Source organism: Condylura cristata, unplaced genomic scaffold, assembly GCF_000260355.1.
Source record: "Condylura cristata isolate star-nosed mole 26May11 unplaced genomic scaffold, ConCri1.0 scaffold00023, whole genome shotgun sequence".
In the NCBI taxonomy this organism is placed as follows: domain Eukaryota; kingdom Metazoa; phylum Chordata; class Mammalia; order Eulipotyphla; family Talpidae; genus Condylura; species Condylura cristata.
This window is the reverse complement of record NW_004567124.1, coordinates 25928042-25953288: the sequence shown is the minus strand read 5'-3', so window position 1 is coordinate 25953288 and position 25247 is coordinate 25928042. Positions and strand designations below refer to the sequence as shown.

General features: G+C 54.3%; 1 protein-coding gene across 1 annotated transcript; it reads left to right on the top strand.

Moving 5' to 3' along the window:
• Positions 1 to 5490: 5490 nt before the first annotated feature.
• DLL4 (delta-like 4 (Drosophila)) lies at positions 5491 to 14766 on the top strand. The gene is made up of 11 exons (XM_004687907.1): positions 5491 to 5900; positions 6027 to 6296; positions 6792 to 6849; positions 7626 to 7889; positions 8277 to 8337; positions 8423 to 8553; positions 10142 to 10311; positions 10537 to 10756; positions 11906 to 12608; positions 13077 to 13185; positions 13707 to 14766. Exons 1-11 carry the CDS (start codon positions 5835 to 5837, stop codon positions 13710 to 13712), a joined length of 2058 nt encoding a protein of 685 aa, XP_004687964.1. The 5' UTR covers positions 5491 to 5834; the 3' UTR covers positions 13713 to 14766.
• Positions 14767 to 25247: the final 10481 nt, after the last annotated feature.

Below are 25247 nucleotides of genomic sequence, written 5' to 3'. Positions count from 1 at the left end.
CAGAAGGAGGGTGGAGCTGATCAGAGAAGAGAAGCAAACTGGAGAGGAGTCTGAAGAAGAAGGAGACCTGAGGAAGCCACGTGGAGCAGCTAGCAATGTGATGAATAAACTATGCTTATGTCTTGGCCCTGTGCTGGTCAAAACAGATGTGGGTGAGAGACCCTTCGGGAGGTTGACTATGGCAGCTTTTATCTTAATTTTGATTTTGCTCTTTCTCTCCCAGACTTGTCTGGCCATTTCTGACCCTTTTCTATGGGTCCCAGTCAGAAGGTGCTTTAGTCCTGAGGCAGGCTTTCAGGCCTTGCCTTGGACCAATCCCTTTTGGGTATTTGTACCTATGAAGGGATGGGTAACTTCAGGTGTTTGACTTAGAAATATATATTATATTCTTTGTCTTCTGTATTTTATAATCATTGTATTAAAGTTCCTTTCCATTAAAGCTCTTATGTCTTATATTGTGGCGGATGGCAGAATCTATTTAGAGCATGCAGGTTTGGGGGCTCAAGGGTACCCCCTTCTTCCTGCCCTGGAACACTCTCAGCAGTCTACTTCATTGATCTGGCTGTTCTGCTCCCCACTCTGTCTCTGGTGAATCCTCATCACCTCTGTGCCTCTGGCCTGTACCCCAGTTCTGTATGAATAAATAAATCTTGAAAAAAAAAAAGTACAGGACACACAATAATAGGTAGCCTGGGCCCGCCAGCTCCTGGGAGTCTGGGAGACAGGAGGAAGGAGGACTTCCTAGTCTCACAAGGGGTCACGCAGGCACTTGGACTCACAATCCACAGGCTCATCCACTCAGAGCATCATTTCCTTGGGACATTTGCATTATCACTCATAAGCCATCAGCCAATGGGCCATCCAGTACAATCTGTTTACTCCCTCAGTAATGTGGGGAGGGCTGAGTCCCAGAGTTGACTTTTCCTTCCTCTTGAGTGCCTCTGCTCCAGAATGCTGCCATGAAGTAGGATTCCCATTTGACCCCCATACTTGGGCCTGGAAGGCCAAGACCTTGGACAATGGGATCCTCCAAACCTTCACTTCTCCAAACCCATTCTCAAAACTCCTGTCTTTTTCCAGTGAAGACCTTTGCCATGTCCTCTCCCCACAGAGCTCCTCCCAGCTAAGGTTTTCCACAAGATCCATCTCCCATCCAATCTCTACTAGGGCTCTCCTCACTTTCCCCTTCCCACACCTCCCCCCACACCTCCTGGTCCTCTTGCCTCATCCCTTAGGACTGTTGCCTTTGACTCTCCTATTCCCTTCCTTTCTTCCTGGAACACTTTTGCCATCAGGAATCCACCTCTATACCAAGTCTGTCCCTGGGCCTCTACTCCAGCCTGTCCCTGGTTATCAGGATGTTGTCTGGGGAAAAGGAAATCAATGTTTATTGGACCCTGCAAATGTTGTAATCTGAAATAGACTTTCAGGTACCCTCCTGTTCACTATCATCCCCATTGCACAGAAGGAGAAAACTGAGGCATAGAGTTTGGGTTAAATTACAAGTCAAGAAACAGGGCTGGGAAGTGCCAGGAACCACATCCATGTCTTGTCTGGTGAAGCCAACTCCACCACAGTGGTATGAGGCCCCGGTCTACCCCAACTCTTTCCAGCCATTTCTGGAGATTCTTCAGGACTCAGGGTGTCTTCACCCCCATGCCCTAGGTCCTACCCCTCCCTCCTTTTCACAGGGTCTCCCACAGCTTATCATCCACCAGCCCATTGCATCCTGTTCTTCTCTTGAAGCTCCCAAATGAATACTCAGGGTCACCATGAAGTCCTCATCATCCATTCTCCTCCACTAGTTTCAGGCCTGTTCTGTGGGAAACCCACTCTGCTCAGTGGAAAAGACCCAAAGCAGGCAGTTCCTTGTAGGGACTCCTGATAGAGGTGAATGAGGCCCCGCGGGGGGTGCCGCCTGTGGAGCGGGAATCCCTGCTCTAACCGCTGGCGCCCCTTGAGGGGAGGGAAGAGGGCGGAGGTAGTTCTGCGGCGGCATCTGTCCCAGGCGGGCGGGAAGCTGCTGCATTAAATTGTAAAATCGATTTATTGACCGGCAGGTGCGAGCAGTGGCAGATGGAGAGTAGCGCTGCCGGGGCGCATCTGCGGGGAGCGGCGGCATCGATCCTGGCCCCCCTTCGAAGCCCGTTGGTTCTGGTCCTTTCTCGCCTGTAAGCTTCCAACTGCAGGGCCAAGGTCCGCAGCGCCTCAGTGGATAGGGTAGCTCGACTCCCTCCCCCCACCCCCCTATCTGGCCCCAGGGACGGGGCTGCGCCCCCACGGCTGGCAGACCCTGCCAGCCCCACTGCCCCAGTTGGCACGCGGCAGACCGGGCTGACGCGTGGCAGCGCCCTGCGGCAGATGAGGCACGCGCCGGCCTCATTTCAATGTGAATGGATCGAATGGAGCAGCCATGTGGCAGCAACAGTTTGCAAATCTCCCCGCCTTCTGTGCAGCTCCCGGAGCCGCCGTTCCCTGCACGTGGCCCCTTCTCCGCAGCAACCGCAGCCGCGCCCCACAAGGCTTAAGTGCCCCACCCCTGGTTTGCCTGGCGGGCGCGGCCACGCGGCCCCCACCGTGTGCCTTACTTGGGTGCAATTTGCCGGGCTTAGAAGGCAGTCCCAGGGGTGAGGTGGAGGATGGGCAAAACAACGCGGGAGGCCTCGGAGCTTCGCTGCCGCCCTGGAGAGGACACCCGGCCGGCCGGGAGGAGTCCAGAGAGTCTATGCGGACCCATCGCACCCTATTAACTTGGGGTCAGCTTGGGAGCAAGATTGGCAGACAACCTTGGCGTTTCCTGGCCCAGTATGGGATCTGCAGGCTGGGGGCTGTAGGCAGCGGCCCAGCAGAATCCACCCCTGAAGCAAAAAGGGGCCCCTGGGGCAGAGGCTTTATGTGAAGTCAGGTTTAGACCCTGCCCCGACTGGGTAGTGTTGAAGGTGCCTGTGGGGTGAGTAACCTGAACTGTGTGCCCACAGTCCATCCTTGGGAGAGGGTCAGTACAGTCCATACCCAGGATCCAGGGCATCTCAGAGCATCAGCCTAGGAGCACGGTCTGCAGACTTCCACACCGGTCCATTCTACTGTCGTTTGTGCCTCAGAGAGCCTCAACAGCCTTCTGCTCCTATAAACATTGAGGAGGTTTGTTGGACTCTTCTGTCTGCAAGTGCCTCCATGGAGAAAAAGGAAGAGAGGAGCCCAACCATGGAGTCACTCATACCTGGTTCCATTTCCCAGCGCTATACCGCTCTCCTGATGAACGAGAATGTGGGTAACACTGGACCTAGCAGATTGGAGCCAGGATGGGGGCCCAGGATGGTGGTGTCCTAACCTGGTGACCAACTCTTGGAACAAGGCTCCATGTACAAATAGAAACATCTTATATGCCTTTTGGAAGGAGGGCGAATTTAACCCTCTTCTCCTCAGGTCAGAGGTTTCTGGGAACCCTTACATTTTGTGTCTCTGAGAATACTAATGATACCTTTGTTTGGTCCTTGACTTTTTGCAAAGTGCTTTTGGACACATCAGTGTGGATGTGTATAAGGGGTAGAGATTGTTCCAGATCTATCAGCATTGAGTGACATCAGTCATCTGGGACTGGTTATCTGCCTTAAGGGTCAGTCAAGGGCCAGCACCATAAAAGGAGCAAGTTTTTGTGAACTCCCACCCAAGATGTGGACATGAGCAGATCTTGATAGGAGAGTGAGGGGGCACTCCAGGCACCATGGGACAAGTCAGAGGGGTTGTAAAGTATGGGCAGAGAAGATGGGAATATACTTGTCAGGAGCGCTAAAGGCAAGCTCTGGGCTCCCCCTCCCTCCTGCCCGTCCATAACCTACATTAACTCTGGAGCCCAGCCTGTGCCCATCTGCCGCCCCCCACCCCACCTCGGTTCCCCACGCCAACCCGCTCACGCCAGATGGTGGGTGGGAGGGGTGGCCGTGCGTGGGGGACCCCGGAGCCTGTCTCCTCACCTCGACCCTCCCCCAACCCACGCTCCCAACCTCTTGTTTCTCATCTTACTCCCCCATCCTCCACCACGACCCCCCAGTCAAAAAAACCCGACTAGCTCAGCATAGGCAGCTGTTGGGCTCCGCGCCGCGCCCCTACCCCTCCCGAGCCTCCCAGGGGCCCTCACCGCGTCCCTGTCCCCCCCAAATCCCCCGCGCCGATCTTATCGCCCGACGACAGCCATCGCAATACGGGTTGGCTGACAGCTGAAGCCACAGGGCCCCTGCAGCCCTCAGCGTCGCAGAGAGCTGAGGCACCCCGGAGACCAAGAAGCCGGCCCTCCCCAGTCTAGGTCCTCTGGGGATCACTCCGGGTTCCGGGAAAGCAGCTGCAGTGCCGCCGCTCGGAGAAGTGGGGCCAGCTTGAGGAGCCACGAAGGCGAGACTGGGTGAAGCCGCCTGAAATAAATCCACAGTCTTACAGTTTCACCCCACACATCGCCCTATGAGGGAAGGACCCGCGTCGGCCGGGTCTCAGCCCTTCACCTTGACTCTCCAGTGGTGGGAGCCAACTCTGGATCCTGGAGAGTTCCTTCCTGCCTTAGCTGAGCGACTGGACGAGGGATGGGGTTGTAGGGGGTGGGGAGACAGCGAGGGCTGGAGCCGAGGCTGAACCAGGTGAGAGAAGGCGCTGGAGGCGGGGTCAGACCCTTATTATCATACAGCTGAGGACGCGCGCTTCCAGCTCCACCTCAGGGACCACGCCCCCTCCCCCTCCCGCCCCCCACCTCGCGTCTCGGGGCTGGCACGCGCCGCACCCAGGCTGGGGAAGAAGAGGCGGCACGTGCAGTACACGCTCCCGCAACTAAGGAGGGAGACGCCCACCAGGTGGGGGGAGGGAGCCCCCAGTCTTAGACGCCAGTCCCACATCCTCGCTCCGATGGCGACTGAGAGGTTAAAGCCACAGCGCCTTCCCTGTCGCGCTGGGCATCGCGTGGTGGGTGGGCGCTTCCAGGGTGGGGGCCGAAGCAGCGAGAGCTCGGGAAGCTCCAGGCAGGAGTAGGAGATCGGAGTCCTTTGGCGCTGGTTTCGTTTTCCGAGCTTAAGTTCTTTTTACCTGTTCTCTCGGGCTACAGGTAACTCGCGTAGCCTGCCGACGCACAGCCTGCGGGGACTCCCCAGTGTCTCCGCCCCCATGACCATCCGGGAACTACTCGCTCACCTCCCGCTCCCTATCCCCCGGCCCTCCCTTTATGCTCCCGCGGGCAGGGCCTCCGCCAGTAACCAGCGATTGCGGAGAACTGGTCACCTCCGCGCGCGCTGAGCTGGGGGACCCAGGGATTGGGAAAAGGCTCGAGGGGCGGGGACCTGTGCCTGACTGGCTGGCGGGGAGGGGAGATGATGGGGGCGGAGGCCCCCTCCGGGCGGCGCTGGGACTGTAGCTGCTAGAGACCCAAGGGGAGGAGAGAGTGACCATGAGTCTGAGTGACAGGCGGCGAGGAGAGGAGCCAATATATATAAGGAAGGCTTCCGAGCACGCAGGTTTCAGTAGCGGCGCCGAGCGCAAGCTAGGAACACGAGGGCAAGAGTCGCAGCTCAAGCCGTCCCAGTGCAGTGTACCCGGGCACTAGCCTGCTTGCAGCCCCAGGATTAGCCGGAGGACGAGTCCTCAGCGCGGCCGCCGCCCAGCCGCCCTCACCTGGATTACCTACCGCGGCATTTGCACCGTAGCTAGAGAGAAGGTGAAGCGGGAGGAGAGACCCGAGCAGAGCCTGTCTAAATTTTCAGCGACCCCCTCCGGCGGGCGGACGCGCGGGAAAGCGGCGTCCCAAAGAACCGAGCCAGCGTCGGGGCCGGCGGGTGGAAAGAGCGACGCCCCAGGGGATGGCAGCCGCATCCCCGAGCGCCTCGGGCTGGGTGCTATTGCTGCTGGTGGCACTTTGGCAGCAGGTAATGTCCCGCGTCCCCTCTGCCCCTTCCCACCGCGCCCTACGCTCGAGCCCTGCTGTTCACCGAGCTGACCGCTCGCCGAGCTGACCGCTCCCCTCACTCCTTCCCTCGGTCCCCGCGCAATAGCGTGCTGCTGGCTCCGGAGTCTTCCAGTTGCAGCTGCAGGAGTTTGCCAACGAGAGAGGCGTCCTGGCCAGCGGGCGGCCCTGCGAGCCCAACTGCCGAACCTTCTTCCGCGTCTGCCTTAAGCACTTCCAAGCCATCGTCTCGCCCGGGCCCTGCACTTTCGGCAGCGTCTCAACGCCTGTGTTGGGCACCAACTCCTTTGCCGTCGGGGACGACAGTAGCGGCGGAGGACACAACCCTCTCCAGTTGCCCTTCAATTTCACCTGGCCGGTGAGCACAGCCTGGGAGCCCTGGGAGGTCACGAAAGCTAAGAAAAGTGGGCTTCCTGGGACCAAAGCCCGCTCCCCAAATTTCCTAGCTCCCCTCAGTCAAACGAAAACAACGTAGAGCGCTCTCTCTGTTTCCTTCTTTCTAACTCTCCCGGGACTTCATCCTCAGGAAGGCTCGCACCAGTCTCCCTCATCCCCAGCTCTTGGGATATGATTTTCATAACCTACCACCCCAGGCTGCCTCCCACCTCTGAAAGGATCTTGCGTACTTTCCCTCATCCTTCAACACCCCTCCTATCTGGGGTTCTTCCCTGGCCTTCTCAGTCCGAGCGCTAAGCTGCGCGCAGACCCGTTATGTTGACCCGGGCGCAGTAACTGTATCCTGCAATTAGATTAATTAAACCGGCTGGCGCAAGGCGCCCTCTCCCCCCTCCCCTGCTCATCGCGCTATCTCTGTCTTCCCCACCCCACCCCACCCCCTCCTTTCGCCTCGCAGGGTACCTTCTCACTCATCATCGAAGCTTGGCACGCTCCGGGAGACGACCTGCGGCCAGGTGAGTAGCTCGCTCCTCCGCCACAGGGGGGCGACACGGCGCAGCGCCCAAAGGGTTAATCCTTAAGGGGCGGGGGAAGTGCGGGGTGGGGGGTGGGGGTGGGAGGCAGGACGTTTAGCCCGGCCGGGAGCTGCACCCCGCGCTGGACGCTCGGATTCCGCCTGCTGCTTGGATTCTGAGTACAATTGCGTTTCCTGCGGGTTATTTTTGGCGTGGGAACGCGGGGAGCACGGCGGTGAGAAAGGCCGATGCTGCCAGCGCCGCTGACGGGCCCCTTCCTGTATTTTACACCTTTCGCGAATTCCGCTCCTTTGCAAAGGGAATAATGGCTTTGGGATGTTGTTCTGACACAGAGGAAAAGGATATTTCAGCAGCACAACAATTCTCACTTTGAAAAGGAAAAAGAAAAGCATTACCTATCTCTGAGGGCAGAACCCCTGAGCGAGGACCCTTGCTTCCAGGGTCCTCCCTGGCCTGAAGATTCTTGCTTTTTCTTTTCTCTTTTCCCATTTTGACCTCTTTTCCTCTTTCCCCTCCCTATCTGCCCTCCAGAACACTGGGATATCTTAACATCCTTCTATTGTCCCCTTTTTGAATGGTATCAGGCCCCCTCCATATGCACACACACAGGGCAGCTCAGTGGTGAGACCCTTGGGTTCCTCTAGCCTGTGCTTGCTGGCAGGTGGGGTCATCTGGAAACTGCTGGTTTGATCCAGCAGTTGCTGGCGCCCTTGGGCCTGGCTGCCCTTCCTTGACCAGGCCCTCTGCCCCTTCAGAGGCCTTGCCACCAGACGCGCTCATCAGCAAGATCACCATCCAGGGCTCCTTAGCTGTGGGCCAGAACTGGTTACGGGAGGAGCAGACCAGCCCTCTCACAAGGCTGCGCTACTCTTACCGGGTCATCTGCAGTGACAACTACTATGGGGACAGCTGCTCACGTCTATGCAAGGATCGAGATGACCACTTCGGCCACTACAAGTGCCAGCCAGATGGCAACCTGTCCTGCCTGCCTGGCTGGACGGGGGAGTACTGCCAACATCGTAAGCAGCCCAGCTTCTGCCTTCCCAGGGTTCCCTGAGCAATCCCAGTGATGTCCTCTTGCCCTGCCTCCCTCACAGAGGCTGCCCACTAGCTGGGTCTCAGTGACACCTGGGGACACTTAGAATGGGCTTTGGCTTGGCCGGCTCTCTCCTTAGAGCTCCTCCCCATCATGCCAAAGCCCTGAAGGGCCCCATTTTTGTGTTCCATTCAGTCTGGATTCTCCTTGTCTGTGCTACCATTTAAGATATCCATGGCTCCTCTGGGAGGCCAGGAGTGGGACATGAGCCCAGGAGAGCTGGAGGCACCCCCAGGACTAAGAGAAGGATGAGTGGGTCTTTGGGGTCCATCTTATCCCAACCTTACCCAGCCCTGTTTTCTTTCCACAGCTGTCTGTCTTTCTGGCTGTCACGAGCAGAATGGCTACTGCAGCAAGCCAGCAGAGTGCATGTGAGTAGGGGACAGGGGGTGGCAACAGGGAGCTGTCCCCAGACTGGGCCCTCACCTTACACTCAGCCTTCCTTTTGTTCCACAGCTGCCGCCCAGGCTGGCAGGGTCGCCTGTGCAATGAATGTATCCCCCACAATGGCTGTCGCCATGGCACCTGCAGCATCCCCTGGGAATGTAACTGTGATGAGGGCTGGGGAGGCCTGTTCTGTGACCAAGGTGAGTCAGGGCAAAGAGAGGGTATGGAAGGGATGGGGAGATGGGCAGGGGTAGGAATGAGAGTCGTCTTCTTACTTGGTGACTGCTGAGTTGGCTTTCCCATTATCCTTCAAGGGACTTGGGACTTTTAAGGATCTTTACAGCTGGCCTAGCATGAGAAGGTGGGTCCTTCTTCTCCAGGTATTGGGGAGGCAGTGTGGCTGGAGAAAGCAGTAGGGTGACAAGTTGGCAGTTTGAAGGTTGCACTCATAAATTCCAGCAAGGCCAGAGAGAGAGGGATGCCAGGTTCAGTTCCTCTTTCTACCTTGTAGTTACCTATTAACCCCCTAAATGTTTGCTTACCTGCCAGGGCCGTTTGAGCAGCTCTCCCCTAAACAGCTGTCTGGTGGGGTGTGCCCACCGGCTGCCCCAGGGCCTAGGTGAGCTGGGCCTCTGGGCGGAGTGACATCTAACCGACTTCTCAGTGTGGGTTCAAACGCCTCCCTTTTTCTTCCCCATTTGCTCTTGCCAGGCAGCTGCATGAGCTCACCCTGCCTTTTCTTGACTCTTCTTGATGTTTGGAGGACTGGTCATTCTTTCAGCTGTAGTGGAAGGGAGTTCTGCCAACTACAGCTATGAGGGAAGAGGCTTTTCTTCATCCTGTTAACCAGCTGCAGTCTTCTCTCCTTCCCCTCTACCTCCCCCCCTCCACCTCCGCCATTTTCAAGGTTAAGTGTCTTACTGCTACTATGGAGACACCAACATAGACCTGGGGAGGGTAGGCGAGGGACTTGCCAGGACAGAAAGAACGTCCCTAGACCCTAGCTCACTGATAACAAGGGGCTCGGAATTCAGCCCCACTATTATGAGTGTGTGTGTGTCCTTCATCCCTCTCCCCACCCACACACACACACCTGGTTCCTGACCATTCTCCTTCCTCTTTCCCCCCTCCCCCCTTTACTCCCAGGTGACAGAGTCATATATTCATATGCAAACACAGCCCTTACTCCCTGTATTTGTTCTGTCTGGTTTTCCCTCCCTGTTCTTCCCAAATAAGAAAACAAACACTTATCTTTCAAAATACCTTCATAACACAATCCCCTTTTAAAAATGCCTGCTACTGCTTATGGTAGCTCCCACCTCCTTTCTACCATATCCACCTGTTAAAATGTTAAAATGTTATACCTTCTTCCAGGTTTATCAGCTGCCCCTCCTCTGTGAAGCCTTTTCTGACTTCCTCTTCATTCTCTCTCTCTCTTACATTTTAAAAGGACAGGTTTATAAGGAAAAGGAGAAAGAAAAGACAGGCACCTGCATACTCAAAGGTGGGCAGGAAAGCTTCTCCTTAGACGGAGGTTGACAGTGTTTGTGAGCTTCCCTGGCAGCCAGTTGTCCAGTTGTTGTTTCAACTTTGGTCAGATGTAGTTCAGAGTGCTTGAACATTTATGCTTTCATTGGGGGTGGGTGGGTGGGGAGGAAGGGTATTTAGACCTAGAAGGCTGAGTTGAAGCCTCTTTGAGACAAACATGGATGGTGAACCTGCAGGACTGGGAGTCTGTGGTGGGGCTGTTCTCTGGCCCTGCTCAGCTCTTTTTTCCTGTCTCTGTAGATCTCAACTACTGTACCCACCATTCCCCGTGCAAGAATGGAGCAACGTGTTCCAATAGTGGGCAGCGGAGCTACACCTGCACCTGTCGCCCAGGCTACACTGGTGTGGACTGTGAACTGGAGCTCAGCAAGTGTGACAGCAACCCCTGTCGCAATGGAGGCAGCTGTAAGGTGAGGCCCAGGCCCAGGAAGGAAGGCAGAGGTCTGTCTGGCCAGGTGGTGTCCCAGGCATCCCCACCCCAGATGGCCAATGCATGTGCAATCTTAGGCAGGTGCTGTAGACAGGTGGGGCCTACCACCCAGCCTCCCATCCCTGCCTCTCCCCTCTCCCTCACCCCTCAACCCCCCCACCCCCGCCCCTGGTCTGACTTTGGTCCCTTTATGGTTTCTCTCCAGGACCAGGAGGACAGCTACCGCTGCTTTTGTCCCCCAGGCTATTACGGCCTGCACTGTGAACACAGCACCTTGAGCTGCGCTGACTCTCCCTGCTTCAATGGGGGCTCCTGCCGGGAGCGCAACCAGGGCGCCAGCTATGCCTGCGAATGTCCCCCCAACTTCACTGGTTCCAACTGTGAGAAGAAAGTGGACAGGTGCACCAGCAATCCCTGTGCCAATGGTGCGTCCTGTTCCTTGCTAACCTAGTGGACCAGCCCTGGGGCCAAGACAGCCTTCTGTCTGGTGAGGGAATGTCAGGAGGGGAGAGAGGCCTTATCTGTCATTCTGGGCAAGCTGAGATGGGTCCCCAACTTCTCTGGATGGTGAGGAGCTTGTTGATCAGCTGGTGGCTTTGTCAGAGGAGATTAGCATGGAGTGCAGATGTGAGGAGAGGGAGTGGTGTGTCCTCTGTGTAGCCTCCATTTCGATTTCACTCCAGTGTCCATATCAGAGCCCTGATCTCATTGAGTTGGCCTCTGACCCTCCCATTGGAAGAAAGGGACATTGAAGACCTGGTGTCCCTCTTGGCAAAGTCAGGGTCCCATTCTGGAAGGCCTCCCTTTGTCCTATGACCCCACAGAGCTCGCATGGCATACGTCCATCTTGAATATTGAGCATCTTTGGGGACACAAAGTATGTTGATTGTCCTTGTCTCTTGGCATCCTGTGACCCTCTTGTGGGAGGTAGATAGCCCATGCAGGAGAGAAGACACAGGCACCCCGAGGGTTGGTAGGGCCGGGCTGGAGTCGGCTCTCTGGCTTATCACGTAGTTAATTCCCAGGAGCCATGGCTGCTCCATCGCTGCGTGGGGAAATATAATGCTTGCCCTCTGGTTGTGAAGATTAAATGAAATAGTGATAATTACATTTCTCTGAGCAGTTACTATATTTCAAGCATGTGCTCTTACCTTCATGCATCATCCTGCCTAATCCTCACCTCTCTCTGATGGAGAGGAGAGCATTATATTTCATGTTAACAAATGAGGAAACTGAGGCTTAGAATGAAAGTAAGACAACAGGGGCTAGATCCCCAGCTAGAGAGAAACAGCTGGGTTTGAGATTTAAACCCAAGCGTTTGGGTCTGATGTACTAGGAAGTTCTGTAAGATGCTAGTCATTTTATACACGAGCCCATTGAGGCCCAGAGGACCAGGACCGCCTTCAGCTCTAGGTCTCCTGACTCTTTCTGCAATGCTCTTTGTAGTAGGCTGGCTCTGTAAATGCTGACTGTGTTGTGAGCCAGCAGGACCCCAATTTGACCCTGGGCTGGGGCACCCACCCTCTGCCCCAGGGGCAAGCAATTGCTGACTTGTGCCCCGTGCCTACCCACAGGGGGCCAGTGCCTGATCCGAGGTCCAAACCGCATATGCCGCTGCCGCCCTGGATTCACAGGCACGCACTGTGAAAGCCACATCAACGACTGTGCCCGCAACCCTTGTGCCCATGGTGGCACTTGCCATGAGCTAGAGAAAGGGCTCATGTGCACCTGCCCGGCTGGCTTCTCTGGCCAGCACTGCGAAGTGCGGCTCTTCGGTGACGCCTGTAATTCGGGACCCTGCTTCAACGGGGCCACCTGCTACCCTGGCCTCTCCCCGGACAACTTCGTCTGCAACTGCCCCTATGGCTTTGTGGGCAGCCGCTGCGAGTTCCCTATGAGCATGCCTCCCAGCTTCCCCTGGGTGGCTATCTCCCTGGGTGTGGGGCTGGTGGTTGTGCTGGTGTTGCTGGGCATGGTGGCCGTGGCTGTGAGGCAGCTGCGACTTCGTCGGCCAGACTATGGCAGCAGGGAAGCCATGAACAACCTGTCGGACTTCCAAAAGGACAACCTGATCCCGGCCGCCCAACTTAAAAACACAAACCAGAAGAAAGAGCTGGAAGTGGACTGTGATCTGGACAAGTCCAATTGTGGCAAACAGCAAAATCACACGCTGGACTATAATCTGGCCCCAGGACCCCTGGGGCCGGGGACCATGCTGGGAAAGTATTCCCACAGTGACAAGAGCTTAGGGGAGAAGGCGCCACTGCGGTTACACAGGTGAGCAGCGCCAGGAAGCTCAGGACCACAGGTCCCTGCATGGTACGGCCCGGGTTCTGCCAGGACAGGTGGGAGACTGGCCCCAGGGCCTTGACCGCTTTTAAGCAAACCAGGGTTTTGCTATTGACAGGATCCTTGAACAAGGTTTCTGTCAGGGTTCCTTTGTCCCTCCCATTCATTCATTTACAAATGTCAAGTGTCACACTGTGTGTCTGAGACTTGCCTCTAAGCGGCAATGCTGGCTTTTTCCAGGACTGAGCCCCCCTGGTAAGACTGAGGGTTCTTTGGTTACCCAAGGGGCCCACCCCTAACTGCTCCCAGGCCAGCATTGGCATCTTTGGTCCCTGTGTCTTCTCCCAGAGCTATCTCTGCTGTGCCCTTTGGCTCTCCAAGGTCCAGGTTAGCGGCCCCACCCCCTCCAGCTATCTCCCTGGACCTCCCTCACCAACCTGTCTTGTGTTCCCTCAGTGAAAAGCCAGAGTGTCGGATATCAGCGATATGTTCCCCCAGGGACTCCATGTACCAGTCTGTGTGTTTGATATCAGAGGAGAGGAACGAATGTGTCATTGCCACGGAGGTGAGTGCTGGGCTCGCAGCCCACCCGGCATATCCCCTCCTGCCTTTTGGGGATCGGAAAGTGGCCCATTTAATCTTGGTCTGAGAAGCGGCTCTTGAAGGGTAGGGCCGAACCCACTGCTGTCAGGTGCAGAGGTTCTCAGGTCCCACCTGGCCTTGTTGCTACAGAGGGCTGTGAAACAGGAGCCGTGGTGGAGAGCCTTGGCCTGGTCTCTTCCTGCCGTGTTAGTGCAGGCTGGGTGGCTATGGCAACGGGCCAGCTTTCAGGTGCTGCTTCCCAGCTGCTGGTGTGTGAGGGTCCTTGGCTTGTGCCCTCCTTCCCCTGGCTTCCTGCAGTGGCTCACCGCATGAGCATAGGCTCCCAGGCATGTGCATACGTAGGGGCAGGATACCAGGGAGGGCTGCCCACCTTCCCTTCACCCCGCCTGCCTCATGGGCTTCTCTCAAGGAGGCCAGGACAGCCATGGAGGGCGTGCTATACCTCAGAGTAACCCACCACCCCTCTCTCCACATGCTCTCCAGGTATAAGACAGGAACCTCTCCAGGACATCCCAGCTTTGCCCCAGCAGCTGGACCTTCCTTCTGCATTGTTTACATTGCATCCTGGATGGGACTGTAATATGCAACGTGCTGCTCTCAGGAGGAAGAGGGAATGGCATGAACTGGACAGACTGTGAACTTGCCAACAGATGTAGTACCCTTCCACACCTTTGGGTGTCTGTCTGGCATCAGATTGGCAGCCCTGCCAGGCAGGGGAACAGAGGACAGGAGAGATGCCACTTGGACCTGCCCGGCCAACAGTGGCCCTCGGAGGACTCCTCGGGGGCCCTGGCCTGTTTTCCACAGGGAGTGGCAGTGGCCCTGTGGGGTCTGGAGCTGCTGTGGCCTCCACTGGCATCTGTGTTTCCAAAAGTGCCTTTGACCCAGGCTCTATGGTGAAAGCTGGGTCCAAATCAGAGAGGAGAGAAGAGGCCAGTAAGGGGCAGGGCCATCTGTGAGCCAGGAAGCCATTGGGTGAGGCTCTTGGCAGGAGTTGCCCTGCAAGTGAGGTGAGCGCCCGAAAGGGGAGGAGCACTTTCTGCCCCGTGCCTCCAACTGCTGCATGTGGGCCTTGCTCATACCCCCCAGCCTCTCCCTGGCTAGGCCCGCTGGACCAGAAGGTTGGTTAGCCTTACCTGGCTTCCACAGCCCCTGGCTTTGGGTGCCTCTGGGCTCCTGGGAACAGACAGGATGAGGGCCTGCCCCTTCTGCCAGTGAGGGGCATCAGGCCTAAGTCAGGAGCTCAGGGCAGTTCTGTCGGAAATTTCACTGAGGGAGAAATGGTGCCGTCACGACCAAGGCCTTTTCCTCCCTCGAACTTATTCCTACAGCCTCAAGCCTGGGCTCTGCCCAAGCCCACTACTGCCCCCAGACCACCTTTGAAGCCGATCTTCAGAAATCAATAATATGAGTTTTTATTTTGTTTGTTTTTTGTAGTTTATTTTGGAGTCAAGTATTGCAATAATTTAAGAATCAGAAGCACTGACCTTTCTACATTTTATAACATTATTTTGTATATAATGTGTATTTATAATATGGAACAGATGTGTACAGGAGTTTTCTATTTCTTGGGTCCTGTTTTTGTGATAGCAAAGTGGGAATACTCACCCCTTCCTCTCTAAGTCCCCTTGTCATATTGCTGCCAGAACCCCCAGGAAACTGTACACTCACTTGGAGTTGGCCTTTGTCCCCTTGCAGTCCTTGGCAAGGCCCACCCTGCCCATCTCGTCCCCTGCCTAAGCTAGTCTTTCTTGCCTGAGGGATCCCCTTCCCCAATTAAGCTCCCACTACTCTTGGGCAGGGATATGCCCCCTGAACCTATTTCCCTTTTCTTTCCTCAAGCCTGAAAAAAAAAGCTTATGAAATTCCATAGACAGCTTGGAATACAGGAATTTGGGGACAAGTCCGCCTGTTTCCACTCCTTCTTTAAGGTTCTCTTGGTGAATGGGGGCTCTGAAACTTGGTGACATGGGGCTCCTTCCTCCTGCCATTGCATGATTTAGATGGGCTGGCACCTGCTGTTCTTGGGGGGAGGGACAGAGAGGGTCAGACTTTGCCTTGGAGCCATGCTCCTACAGCTGCGTAAAAGTTAAATCTCAGGGCTTGGTCAGCCTAGAGCTGTAGTTTAGTGCAGACTAGGGGCTGAGAGAGGGTATGGAAGGAGTTGATGGGAGGGAGAAGGTAACATTCCCTGAGTCCGCTTTCTCTGACTGAGCTACTAATGTGAGCTTCATCACTACTTCATGTGTAGCTTCCTCTAAGGTGCAGGGTGGTCCCTTGGGTGCCATATTCCTCTCTCCATAGCCATAAGCATACCCAATGGAAAGCACATGATAAAAAAAAAAATGAGCCCCTGACAAAGAGCTGAGCAGATGCTCCCAGCTCTCAGCCTGTCCACAAAATAGCAAAATAGACCCACCAGATGCCTTGCTCCCAGTGGAGTCCAAGTATGAGCAATGCTACTTGCCCTTCCCCCTTTTCCTCTTTCTCCCTGACACACCCCCTCCGCAGCGTGCCTGCCCTGTCCTGGGTGCTTATGCCAGAGACAAGGAAGCAATAGACCAGGCTCATCCACACTCCCCCACACGCACATGCTCCACACCTCGCTCACTGCTCCCTGTTCCCCTTGCTGCACACACAGGGTATCAAACAGGAAAGCATTCAGGGAACCGTTCCCACAGCCTGAGCCGGCAGCAGGGGGAAGAACAACACGACCTCACTCTTCCTGCCCAAAATGAAACAGGAAAGCAGCTCCAGGGCTCTGGGGGGGCGGGGGAAACTGGGCTGGGACACGAAGGCGAGATGACGAGGCTCCCATGTGGGGGACAGGTAGGACACTCGCGGGCCTGCACGTCCACACCACCAGGCTGTGCTGGGTAACACAGACTGCCAACTCCTCACAGAAAAGCCCTGGAGGAGAGCTGGCTCGCTCAACCTACTCACTGGCTCTGATACCCTAAACTGGGAGCTGCGAGAGCCCACCACGCCAACTTTCTGGGAAAAGAGGATTCGTGCATGGACTTGATCTGGGCAGCTCCAATCTATAGTCTGTGCCAGGCTCCACCTCTAGTGACATGGCAGAAACTGAGCCAAGCACCTGGAGTATGAACAGGTCACAGGACTTCCAGGTCATTCCCTGAGGGTCCAGCCCATTCTCATAGGTAAAGTCCCCAAAATTTTACTGCCAGAGAGCCCAGGTGTCCAAGAGATGTCCCAGACTTGGCAGAAACCAGGACTGATGATAGCTCTGGACTCACTGTGAAGTGCTCTCCAAGGTTTAGCAAATGTCCTATGCAGTCTGCATGGGTGTTTCACAAGAGACTGCAAGAGTTTAGTAGTTCCTTAACAACCTGGAGCCAGCATCCTACCTAAAGAATAAACCTGACTCCATGATGGCCTCTGGCTGTTAATCACCTGAAGATGACTATGGGGACTTGAGTTAGGGACAGAGGTTTTGAAATCATGCTTACTCTGTCAGGGTCTCCTCTCCCCACTCAGAAGCATAAGAAAAACGAAACTTGCGGGCCCTCCCTGGTGGCACAACAGGTTAAGGCAGCAGCACTGCAAATTTAGCTGCAGCTGTTTCATTGCCAGTTCGATAACTGGCCAGGGAGGTGACCCACATAACTCTGCAGACCTCTCCTGTCTCACCTGCTGTTCCCTTCAGCAGTGTACTTGTCAATCTGCCTGTTCTGCTCTCCACTCTGTCTCTGGTGAATCCTCTCAGCCCCCAGCCCCTGCACCTCTGGACTGCACCCCGGTTCTGCAGTCATAAATATTTAAAAGAAAAATTACCTTGGTTTTTATGCCCTCCCACACCCCCGAACCTCCTCTCCCCACCCCACGACCCAGGGAGATAAGGCCATTAGATTAGCTAGGATAGTATGGGCACCCCATGCTCCTGCGGGGACCCACAGAACTGGCTCTCCCTGCAGCAGCCCTGCGTGTCTGCAGCATCCACAGACCCAGCCCTCCGCCCCACGTGGCTGCTGCATTCCGGGAAGGGGATGTTAGTGATTCACTCAGGGAACTCTGAGTGTCCTCCCGGGGAGAGGATGCGCTTGGGAGGTCCCAGCGGCCTTCCCCGGCGGCCGCGTCTCCCTCGCTCCCAGAGCGCACCGTTGGTCCCGAGGCCCAGCTGGGTGGCGGCGGACCCTGAGCCCCAAGCGGCGGAAGAGGCAGGTGCGGCGCGCTCTCCGGGGTCAGCCCTCCACCTGCCGCCGCCGGGCGCCCGGGAGGTCCCGCGGCTCCCCGCCCCCCGCGCTCTTTGTTACAGCCCGACTTCCTGTTTGCGGCCTCCCGACCCCAGCTTACTTCCCGGGCCGGGAAGCAGCCGAAGGCCGCGAGTTTCTCGGAGACACCCCCACCCGCTCGGCTCCGCCTCCTGCATCCCCGAATCCCGCCCTGGGCCCGGGATCCCGCGCGGGGCCGCGGTCGCGGGAAGTCCGTGCGGCCGGCGGGCCAGCGGGCGGGACGGCCCTGGCTCCGCTGCCCGGCACCAGAGGGCGCTGCGCGGCCGCCGGGGCTCCCCGGTCGCCCGACCTCTACCGGGACTCGGGGTTCTGTCCGGCTCTGTCCGGCCCCGTTCTGCGGGCCGCGGGGACTTCGCTAGGGAGGGGGCGGTGGGATGCACATTTTCGACAGCGGTCCCGACAAGCCCGGAGCCCCTAAGCCGGGGTAAATGGGAAGGCTCAGTGTCCTGCCTCCACCGCCCCCTCCACCCCCCGGAGACTGCAGGGTGTCCAGAGAAGCCGGACAATTTCCACGAAATCTGAGCCGCCCAGGAACGCAGTCCGCGGGTAGACTGTCAGCCTGAGCTCTCCCCACCCCGCGGCCCTAGGCTTGCCGCGGGCATCCTGCGGGTGGGTTGGCAGGGGCAGCGTTTGCGTTCCCAGGCTGAAGCTTCCTTCCAGCACCACCTCTCCCGGCCAGGGGCCCTGGGGCAGGAGCATCCCTTTCTTTGTTCCTTCCACAGGAATGAGCACCTGTCAAATGCCAGGTGTTACCGATAAAACTTGGTCGCTGCTCAGAGAAGGGAACCGTCTAGTTAATTATCTTTAACCTCTCTGCAGATAATACCCCTTCTGCATATGACTATGAGATAGAAATGAGTTCACGTGTGAAAATACTTGTGAGCACCATCACACTGCTGGCTGGTTAGTCCCTGCTAAACATATGCTAGTGAACTACCCCTGCCGGGGTGGGCTGGGAGCTGGGCGTCTGACCAAGGCATGGTCCCAGGACCAAGAAAGCCCTGAGACCCCAGGTTACCTCCACCATTGTGTCTCTGTTCCCACCTTCGAGGGGCATTGCTAGTTTAAGTCACCCCCTCGGACCCCACAGGCCATAGTGAGAGAGAGGCCCTGGCTGCCCCACAGGACTGCAGACCTCTAAGTCCCCGAGTCACCTTCCCTCTGGAGAGCTCCCACAAGTGACTTTGCCATCTTTTCTCTGGCCTCTGAGGCCTTGTACCCTTAACACTCTGACCAAGAGTGCGCTCAGCCAGTTCCATTATTTGCAGAGACCCTCTGAGCCGATGATGCCAGGATCCAAAGAGCCAGGTGAGGCTACCTTGTGCCAGACACAGGTCGCTGGCATCTCAGGAATCTGGATTTAGCAACAGGTTGGCTCTGGACCTGAGCCTGCCCGGTAGCATGGCACCCCCTGCAGGGCAGAGCCAAAGCCCTGCCAGGCATGGCTAGCCTGTTTGGCTTCTGTGATCCCTCATCCTGGCTCAGGTTGGAGGCAGAGCAAGCCCTGGCGGTTTATAGACTGTCTTGTGCCACTTTGGCTTGTCTGAGGAACGCTGCCCCTTCCGCACAGTGGCAGAGTGTGGGCGGGGCCCATCTTCCCACACATGGTCTCTGCAGTTTCTCCTGTCATGAGCCCCCTTCACTACTGCTTCTTTTGTCTCTTTGGGATCTAGAAGGCACCTGGACGCTAGTGTCCGACATTTCTCACTGAAGAGGCTTCACTTCCTTGGTTCTCTGTGGGCCTGACCCTTTTGAGCAATACCGCTTCTCCCCATGTGCTGTTTTCCTCCAGGCCCCACCACACCTCACATTTCCCTGGATTCTGACATTTGACTCTGGAATCAGGTGACAAACCAGCTTTCTCTCTCAGCACAGTCTCCTCTCTATGAAATGGCCCCAGTCAGAGTCTCCTCAGGCCTGCGGCCAGCTGCTTCCTGCCTCACTAATCACATACTCATCTTTCCTAGGTTAGGAACGGTCCCTACATCCCAACCCCTCACTTCCAGGTGGGAGGCAACTCTGGCCTCCCCAGTGGCGCCTGTCAGGCTCGCCTTATCTCCATCCTTCCTTGGGACTCAGACAGCGGGGCAGGAAGCCGCTTTTCCCAGCATCCCAGCACCCTTCTGCCAGATACGGATAAATCCTTCACAGTCCCTGCTTTTACGGACAGTGGACCAAGCAGGTTTTGCAACCACCCTCGGCCTGGTTAGGGTCACTGTCAGTTTTGCAGATGAAAAGATGATTTTGGAGCCTTTGGTAGATTTTTACAGGTCTTTAGCGCTGAACCAGGGAACAGACTAACGTTCCCTCCCAGCATTTCTCGGCGTCTCTTCCCTCAGCCCAGAATGACTCCGCCCTTATAGCCCCTCGCCCCTCAGCACGGGCGGGCCTCATTTACATATTGCGCATGCCCCGTGCGCTCCGGGCCCAGGTGTTCATAATTACTGGCGCCCGTGCAAGACCACAGGTGCCGGTCATAGAAGCTAATGGCGGGTGAGTGGAAACAGCCTGATTTTTAACTCATTTACTCCACAAAATGGCTTCTGGATTCAGCTGGCACTCCCGGCACAGCAATTGTCTTCTTTTCCTCATCGGAGGTGGACGACATTGAGAGATTTAGCTACTCCATCTTTCCATCTTTTTGGGAGAATGTTGGGACCTATGTCTTTCATGTGCAGAAATCAAGGATTAGAGGGAATAATTCCCTTTGTGGGAGTCATAACCTCTCATAATTAATTGTTGAAATCAACTCTTCCCCCCCTCCCACCCCCATCCCTAATACTTAGAAAATCTCTCTTGGCTCAGAATTGTGTATGGTACAGACTTTCATCTATTCCACGTTAAGCACACACACACACACACACACACACACACTCCTTTAGTACCCTATTTGCTATTTGCTAGAACAACCTGTGAATCGCATGGCAAAAATGGTGGGTGATATAGCTGGAAGTCTCCTTCAGTGGAGTGAATTGAAAGTACTTCCCTTTACGTTTCTGAACCACTCAATTCTTCAGAGATGTGTCAGACTGAGAAACAGCAAGGAAAACACTTCCTGTGCCTCTTATCTACTGTCAACACTACACCACTTCTGACACAGAGGCAACATGTATTGAGTGCTCCAGGGTGCCAGGTACTGGTTGAGGTGTTATTTCTTTCAATCTTCACCAGAATCTGCAAGGTAGGTGCTATTATTCCCCATTTCACAGTTTAGAAGACAGGACCAGAGACAGTGTGCTTGGGGGCATCCAGATAGTAAAATTGGGAGAAGCTCAAATCTGAGGAAGCAGAGCTTGAGAAGGGTTCTTATCCCTCTGGAGTCAGTTGCTTTACAAAGCAGTTACATCGTTTAGCATAATAAATTAGCACAATTCTCTAAGTCCTAAAACACACTCTTACCTTGTTTCAGATAATTGCCCCACCTAAGAGGAGTTGTTTGGATGACTGAGGGAAATCATAAGGAAATGAGAAGTGGTCACCTGAAGGGGAATAAGGAAGATTAATTTGGAAAAGGTACAGAAAGGCATCATGTGCAGATCACGTGCAACTGTGCAAGGTGCAGCCGATGCCCTCATCAACTTGTGGCTTGGCATGTCTGAGGATGGTGTGGGCCCCTTCTTGAAGGAGCTATAGAAGGAAAGATGGGATGTTGCTGCAGATGTCAGTGAGGAACCAGTGGAGTGGGGTGATTTGCTGCTGCTGTCCCAGTGGGACAGGAGGCAGATGTTGGTTAGAATAAGGAAGGACTGGGAATAGGCAAAATGTGTTTCCAGAAAGATGGCCAAGACCCCTGGGCAAACTTTTTGTGAGGGGTTCTATTCTGAGGGGGTCAAGGTTGAACCAGTGTCTCCAAGATTCCTCCTCTGAACCCCAGGGTGCCTGACTTTTTCCAAGTAAGAGATTCACTTCTACCTCCTTTTGTGGAAACCCACCCATGTGCTGGGCTTCAAAGATGAATCTTGCTTTTAAGGAGCTTGTGGGAGGCAGGAAGTCAAATGATTATCAGCAAGGAGATGCTGGGGTTGGACTACTTGCCTTCAAATCTGAGCACATTACTTGCTACTGTGTTACCATAGCAGATAACCGAATGCTCCCTTGCACCAGTCTGCTCATCTGTGAAGTATTTACCTCACAAAATGAAGATTCTAATGAGAGTGAAAGTAAAAGCATTTAGTAAACTGCCTGCCTTATGCTAAATACTTGATACATTATTGTTTTTGTTATAAAAATGAGGAGCATCCCTGGTGGTGCAAGAGGTGAAGACATAGCATTGTGAAGCTACCCGCAGCCACTGAAGCAGGTGATCCACATGGTGCAGCAGACCTCTCCTGTCTCGCCCGCTGCTCCCCTCGGCAGTATATTTCAGTACATCTGCCTGTTCTGTTCCTCACTCTGTCTCTGGTGAATTCTCTCATTTGCTGCACCTCTGGCCTGTACCCCGTTTGTGTATGACTAAATAAATAAATAAATATTTTTAAAAATGAGTGAGGTAGAGGGGAGAGTTCACAAACAGAAGTAAGGTAAGGGATTGTGGGAGCAGAGCAGGACTGCGTACCTGCCAGGAAGAACAGCTAGTCATCAAAGGAGTTAGTTAAACGTGGGGATTTGGTCTGGCTGAGAAGAGACATGAAAAGGGCATTGTGAAAGTATTCCTCAGATGATATTTACATACTATCCACCAGAAAACCATTAACTACTCTTTAAAAGTCATTTTTCATTATTAAAAGTTACATTTCAATAGCCTTGGACATAGGAAAAGAATCACCTGTAATCCCAGAATGCTAACACATTCACCATTTGTAAATGGTGCCCCTCATCTTTTTCCTCAAGCATCTGTTTTAATTGTTTTAATCATAGTTCATGTGATAGCACATATTTTGCATTTTTTCCTTACTATGCTATTACAGGCATTTTTACTACATTGTTTTTCTAATTTTTTATGTTGACCTTAATTATGTTTAGATGTAGACGTGGTTTATGTTCTTTTTCTGAAAACTTAATACCAATCTTAAGTTGGTATTAAAAATGTTACAAATCGGCCCTCCCTGGTGGCGCAGTGGGTTAAAGCACTGCACTAAGAAGCTTAAGCCACTTCCCCATGAATTGGATCCTGGCCTGCCCGGGAGGTGACCACATGGCAGGGCAGACCTCTCCTGGCAGGCCCGCTGCTCCCCTCAGCAGTGTATTTTGTCGATCCGCCTGTTCTGCTCCCCACTCTGTCTCTGGTGAATTCTCCCACCCTCCGCATCTCTGGCCTGTATCCCACTTCTGTATGAATAAGTAAATAAATCTTTAAAAAAAATAAATCTTTAAATAAGTAAATAAATCTTTAAATCTTATGAGATCCTATACTCACAAGTAATCACTTAGAGGATTTGTGTGTTCTTGCATGTTTTCCCCCCTATGCAAATAGCACATACAGAGTTTTTATGTTTAAAAAGTTATATTGGGTGATCAATGGACTATGGTGGGAAAGTTACATTAGGTTATTTTATTACCTGCTTTTTCACTCAGTTATACTATATAGATAAGTTTCTCTGTCAATAAATACAGGCATACCAAATTTTTTCTAATGATTACAGATTTAATTTTATACGTATATCAAATTTTTTGTAGCTAGTCATCTATTGCTGGATATTTATCTTCTTTACATTTGTGTGTGGGTGGGTATGTATGTCTATCATGTGGAGTCACTACAATTAAACCTTTAGCTATTTTGGGATATTTAGGTAGTTTTTTCTTCCTTAGTTTTTGCATATGGCTTTCCCCATATTTTGATTCATTTCCTGGAGTAGAAGTATTCAGTCGGGGCCCTCCCTGGTGGCGCAGCAGGTTAAAGCATAGCATTATGAAGCTAAAGCTTCAACACGAGTTCGATCCCTGGCCCTGGAGCTGACCTACATGGCACAGCAGACCTCTCCTGACCAGCCTACTGCTCCCTTCAGCAGTGTATTTCAGTTAGTCTGCCTGTTCTGTTCCCCACTCTGTCTCTGGTGAATCCTCTCACTGCCCCTGCACCTCTAGCCTGTACTCCAACTCTGTGTGCATAAATAAATAAATCTTTAAAAAAAGAAAAGAAAGTAAAGGGGGATAGAAAGTAGAAGGGAGCATGAACCTGGGGATAAAAGAAAGTAAGGACCCCAACATAATGCAACCATTGTGCATGTAGTCCCCCCCCCTTGGAAAAGCAATGTATACTCCTTGTGACAAACCCAAACTTACCCATAAATGTTTAAATTTAGTATTGAATTTCTCTTCTGATGGCAGTCTCTACAACCAGTTTAGGTATATTCTTCCAGATTACAAATATTAATGTAAAACTTTTTTGGTTTTGGTTTGTTTTTAAAGAATTGGTTTTCTCTGTGCAATATTCCTACTGGAGGATATATCTTAGACCCCTTTGAAATAACTACTGGATGTATGCAGATCATTTTTAGCTTAAATATCTAATTAGAATAGAAAGAGAAGCAGTGTTGCCCGGCTCACTAGGTAGAAGATACTACCCTGGAGCCAGTTCTGCCAGCGGAAAGCCCTATATGCTCGCTGCCTGTTTCCTTCCAAATATGTTCATATACACATCTCCAGGGGGGCAGCCCCTGGCACCTTTTTTTTTTTATATAACAGTTTATTTTTACATCATTTTGTACATTTTTTTTTTACCATCTCAACTGTAATCCCCGCGGGTTTCCCATCACCAAGTCACCCGTGCCTGGCACCTTCTTACTGAGTCAATCCCAGGCGGCCTGAGGACCCTTAGTCAGGGGTCAGTAGTAGCCTGGGGAGAGAGAGCCGGCAGCCACCTACTGCTCTCTGGGAGCCTCAGTTTGTTCCGGAATCTGTGCCAGAAAGGTCAACAGAAACTATTATTAGAAAAGACTCCGGTTCCGCCAGAACTAAACCCATCGCCTCGGGGCAGGGCTTGCTGGACTTCCCTTACTTGAAGGCTTTATCCCGGTCCAGCCACCACTACCAAAGAGAAGTGGCGGTCCCAAGCGCTCTGACCTACTCTTCCGCGAGCAAAAATGGATTTTGCTCAGGGTGGGAGTGGGGGAGGGGGGGTCCCACACCTCTCCCGGGGCGTTGCCCTCACGTGAGGCCCTCAAATTCCAGGTGTCCGATCTGACTCAGTCTTGCAGACTTTGCAGAACCCTTTAGCAGATCCGTGACTCAGTTTCTCCATTTGGTCACACGGGCCAAAGATGTGAGGCACCTGTGCGGAATGAGGCGGGTTCTTACGACTATTTCAGAGTGCGTGCTCCGAGGCGGAGCACCCGAGGGCGGCTTTTTCGCTGCCAAGAGCGCTCCTTCTGGACACGCCTTGCTCTGGTTCTGGCAGTGACTCCGCCAGGTGCTTCAGCAGGGTGCTGGGGAGACAGTCGCCTGGCACCGCCCGCCTTGGTTTCTGAAAGGGTCCTGGAGGAGCTGGCGGGGAGATGACCAGTGCCGTGCAGTGCCCACCGTCCGGCGCCTGACGCAATCCAAGAAGCCCTTGCTGCATGCGGCCGCTGGGGAAATCTCCCCGGCCGTTGCATCACTCCTGTCAGGTTTGCTACAGAGGTGAAGCCGAACCAATCAGCGGGCGCGCTGGGCCGGGGGCAGGCCGCTCAGTTACCCACTCAGAATGCTGCGCGATTAACCAGGCAGGAAAACCCAAAGGTGATTGGCTAAAACAGGCTTCGCCCCACCTCAATCACCGCGGCAGCTGGCTCCGGTGGGCGGGGCCTTCCGGCCGGAGGGTTTAAAGGGCGCCTCGGCAGGGGTCGCTCAGCTA

What these genes read in the sequence shown, in the direction of transcription:
- DLL4 (XM_004687907.1), top strand. Translation starts at nt 5,835, where the DNA reads ATGGCAGCCGCATCCCCGAGCGCCTCGGGCTGGGTGCTATTGCTGCTG. An exon ending in AGCAAGCCAGCAGAGTGCAT is followed by an intron (nt 8,338 to 8,422) that starts GTGAGTAGGGGA and finishes TTTGTTCCACAG; the next exon opens with CTGCCGCCCAGGCTGGCAGG. An exon ending in CAGCAATCCCTGTGCCAATG is followed by an intron (nt 10,757 to 11,905) that starts GTGCGTCCTGTT and finishes GCCTACCCACAG; the next exon opens with GGGGCCAGTGCCTGATCCGA.